Below are 3,850 nucleotides of genomic sequence, written 5' to 3'. Positions count from 1 at the left end.
TTTTTTTTTTTTTTTTTTTTTTTTTTTTTTTTTTTTTTTTTTTGTAATTGTCTTTCTCTCTGATAATTGTATGATTTTTTTTTAATCCCCTTGAATAAATAAATTTACAATAGGGACTGTTTTAGTACCAACGAAGTGCCATAGACTCAGTAACTTATAAACAACAGAAATTTATTTCTCATAGTTCTGGAGGCTAGAAGTTCAAGATCAGGGTGACAGCATGGTTGGGATTGGTGAGAACCCTCTTCCAGGTTACAGACTCCTCATATCCTCGCTTGGCTGAAAAAAGCAGGGAGAGGAAGCATGGTCTCTTGCAACTCTTAGAAGGGCACTAATCCCATTCATGAAGATTTCACCCTCATCTAATCCTAATTACCTCTCCAAGGCCCTGTCTCTTAAAAACATCACACTGAAGAGTAGGGTTTCCTCATACCAATTTTGGGGGGACACAAACATTCAGTCCATAATAGGGACATTTCTTCATATGGTTTTTGTTTCTCAAAATTGCGTAGAGAATAGGTATCCTATATAACATCATGACCAACAGTGAGTGGTCAAGGTAAGAACGAGTCATTATTATCTTGTCCTAATCACTCACTAATGGAGATGACATTAGATTTAACAGGACTGTGCTATTACAGGTATCGGTGACATTCAAAGATGTGACTATGGCCTTTCCCCAGAAAGAATGGGAGCAGCTAGATCCTGCTCAGAGGAACCTGCACAAGGATGTGATGCTGGAGAACTACAGCCACCTCGCCTCAATGGGTAATGACGGTTTCTTTGTAATTCAAAATATGTCCACCGTGATGCTTCCCTCTGGAGCCCTTGCTAAAGGTGACATTGAATTTTTGAGTCGAGGAGTTTTAATCGCTTCTGGGTACTAGGCAGGATACCTGTGCCCCTACCTCCAGAATAGAAGGTCTGCTCAGATGGGGTACTTGGGCTTCTGCATTGCGGAATTTCAGAAGTCATATATTCTTTATCCTTTGAAGGCTCTGAAGCTTAAATATTGGGGCTTGATTTCTGGGATGTTTGTTGTTCCAACATTCCATGTCTACCATTTCTCACGAGCAGGATATCAAGCTGCCAAACCAGACATGATCTCCAAGTTGGAAAAAGGAGAAGAGCCATGGCTGGGGAAGGGGAAAACGCCCAGACAGGGTGGTCCGAATGAAACGGCAAGACCCAAGCAAACAGAAGCCAATGGAAGTAAGTTCTAGTTTTTCAATGGTAACTTTGAAATTTTATTCTTAAATTCTTCTTAAAGATCCCAGAACCTTCTTTCTTAACCAGGAAGTAGCAATAGAGAAATATCAGAATCTCCTGAGGGAAGAGGAGATCAAAGTACAAGCATTCTTTAACCTTGGATGTTCTGATATTTGTTCCTTCTGCGAACCTGTCTGTGTGAGAAGTTCTCAGATGAGGTTCACTATATCCACAAAGCCAGTGTTACTTAAGGGAGTTTGCTTACATCACCTGTATCAGTCAGCTCGGGTTAAGTTATGGTCCATTACGGAATGACTCAAAATTCTTAGTGACTTACAAAAAGCAAGATTTGTTTCTCGCTCAGGCTGCAGCTTATTTCATATCATCACATGGACCTACACGGAAAGAGCAGTCCCTGTTTGGCAAATTCAGGTCTCATGACAGAAGGAAAGGAGAGTGAGTGGAACCACACGATGACTCTTCAAATCACTGATGGCAAAGTGGTCGATATTTCTTTCTGCTTACGTAACGTGGTTGCTTGCTTAGAGCAGATCGCCTGACCACTCCTGAATTCAGCAGGGTAGGAATGGATAATCCTTCCACAGGGAAGAGTCATGTGGCCATATAATGGGCCTGGGAGGAGTACTGCTTCCGCGGGCTGCCACACAGTCACCTTGTGTTAGGAAAAACGGTGAAAACCAGGACTCTAACTCTTTGGTACTAGCCCTCAGATGCCTAACTGACCCTTCCGTATAGCTGTCTTTCCTCATCCACGTTCTCCATTGCTCAGCTTTCAGGAGGAGCGGTTCTCTGAATTCCATTCCTGTTTCCCTTATTTAAAGCAGAGCTTTTTGAGAATTATCCTCCCTTTTCCTAATAGCCTTAGTATTTCTCTAAGTATTTCATTCACACTCTGAGACCCCCATATATGACATATTCTTATATATTCAGACATACTTCGATCTGTCACAAATCTCCGGCATGATGCTCCTGACCCTAATTACTTTACATTTTTCTCCTTTCACTGTGAAATGCTCTAAACTTGTGGTCTACAATACATCGACATTTTCATTTTTTCCCTTAACCTGTGTCAAATGCCACAGAATTCAAGTCTCTCTAAAAATTTCTGACTTTCAAGTGACCACTGCTTACCTTTCAGTGCTTGCCTAATAGTTTTAGTCCGCCTGAAATTCTTGCCGTAGGTCGAACTAGATCACCTGAATCTGATTTTATCATCTAAGTGCTTCTTTACCATTTTTCTCTAGGTTCTCTTCCTTCTCACTTAAGTGTCCCTAGAGTTTTGTCTTCTACTATCTGTTCTTTTTTCTCTCATATTTCTCCCAAGGAATCATCCATCGTGCACATGCGAGCTTTTTATTCTACACTGATGACTTCCAAGATAAATTTATCTTGTCCAAATAAATCTCCAATTCTTTTGTATTGCACTCATATTTGACTTGCTTACAGGACAGCTCATTCTCAGAGTGTCAGAAATCGAAAGCTTTATCTTTCTTTCTAAATTAGAGCGTCCTTTTACCTTCCCTAGTTCGATCAGGTTCTACTCTGATTTTGGGCCCGTCTACTGTGGAGTTCCTGTGAATCTTTGCTCTCTGCTCTCTTAAGTATTCCCTCTTCGGTTCCTGTTTTCTGTTTTTCTCCTTAGTCACCGACGTCACCCAAATCGGATTCCTATTACTGCATATCTAAATTGTTCCAATTCTTAGGTAGATGTGTTGAATCCCTTTTTAAAATAATTCATCTTAGGTGTTGCCACCAAGCATTAAAATATCCAGTTATTATTTATGTCACTACAGTCCCCAAATTAGCACAATGTCCACAATATCTTTTTAGGTTTCGTCTGACCCTGAATTTTTCAAGACTCCATGAATTTCCTGAGACTGGAAGGACCAGTCTTTCAAATGACAAATGAAGATACTTCATGGAGTTTTTGATCCACTCGTTAGTAGCTCTAGTTATGGCTGGCTTTACTTTTCTTGCCGATACTTTCTGTTACAACTGAAAAATAATCTTGAGTTATTTAATACATCTTTGTCATTGCTACAGTGACTCTCGTCTCGATTCAGGTTCTTACGCAGTACTTGGAGGTTCTTCAAGGAAGGACTGTTCTATTCCCTTTAGTGAGTTGCTGGGTCCAATGAGCTCCATACTTCAGTTTCTGAAGTTATAGTCATTTTAGCTTAAAATTCATGTTTTAGTTACTGTCTCACGTTCAGGACAAGCTTATAGATTTAATCACATGCCCTGCTACACCCAACTTTCCCTTTAATAGTACCCTATTACACCAGTTCACTAGTTCAGATTCTCCTCCCCTCACTCATGGTACATTTCTGTTGTAGTGTTAGTTGGGACCAGCTACAACCATCATTATAAGGGGTCATTATAATGTTATACCACAAGGGGAAAGGTTTGAGTTTTGATCCCTTTTTTCTCTGAAGGAAATTTGCCTCTATTCTCCCCAGCATCCTTGGGCATTGGAAGATACTGCTGCATAAAAGTTCGTGTATAATGTTTCTCAGAATGCTTGCATCACTTAAAATTTGCTAAATGAAAAGGCAGCTAGCAACTTCACTTTTCCTTACCATATCTATATCACCATGATATCTATACTTATAAAAATTGA

General features: G+C 40.1%; 1 protein-coding gene across 1 annotated transcript; it reads left to right on the top strand.

Moving 5' to 3' along the window:
- The first annotated feature begins 644 nt into the window (after window positions 1-644).
- Window positions 645-3,533, top strand: LOC120605746 (zinc finger protein 37 homolog). Its single transcript, XM_039866674.1, has 3 exons — window positions 645-768; window positions 1,078-1,212; window positions 3,274-3,533. Exons 1-3 carry the CDS (start codon window positions 669-671, stop codon window positions 3,366-3,368), a joined length of 330 nt encoding a protein of 109 aa, XP_039722608.1. The 5' UTR covers window positions 645-668; the 3' UTR covers window positions 3,369-3,533.
- The last annotated feature ends 317 nt before the right edge of the window (window positions 3,534-3,850 follow it).

Source organism: Pteropus medius, unplaced genomic scaffold, assembly GCF_902729225.1.
Source record: "Pteropus medius unplaced genomic scaffold, Ma_sr-lr_union100, whole genome shotgun sequence".
Lineage (NCBI taxonomy): Eukaryota > Metazoa > Chordata > Mammalia > Chiroptera > Pteropodidae > Pteropus > Pteropus medius.
This window is presented reverse-complemented; position numbering and strand designations above follow the sequence as displayed.

Bases quoted from the DNA above. Each gene is read 5' to 3' on its own strand.
- LOC120605746 (XM_039866674.1), top strand. From the start codon at position 669: ATGGCCTTTCCCCAGAAAGAATGGGAGCAGCTAGATCCTGCTCAGAGG. The intron at 769-1,077 runs GTAATGACGGTT...TCTCACGAGCAG, and splicing joins CAGCCACCTCGCCTCAATGG to GATATCAAGCTGCCAAACCA. The intron at 1,213-3,273 runs GTAAGTTCTAGT...TCATTGCTACAG, and splicing joins GCAAACAGAAGCCAATGGAA to TGACTCTCGTCTCGATTCAG.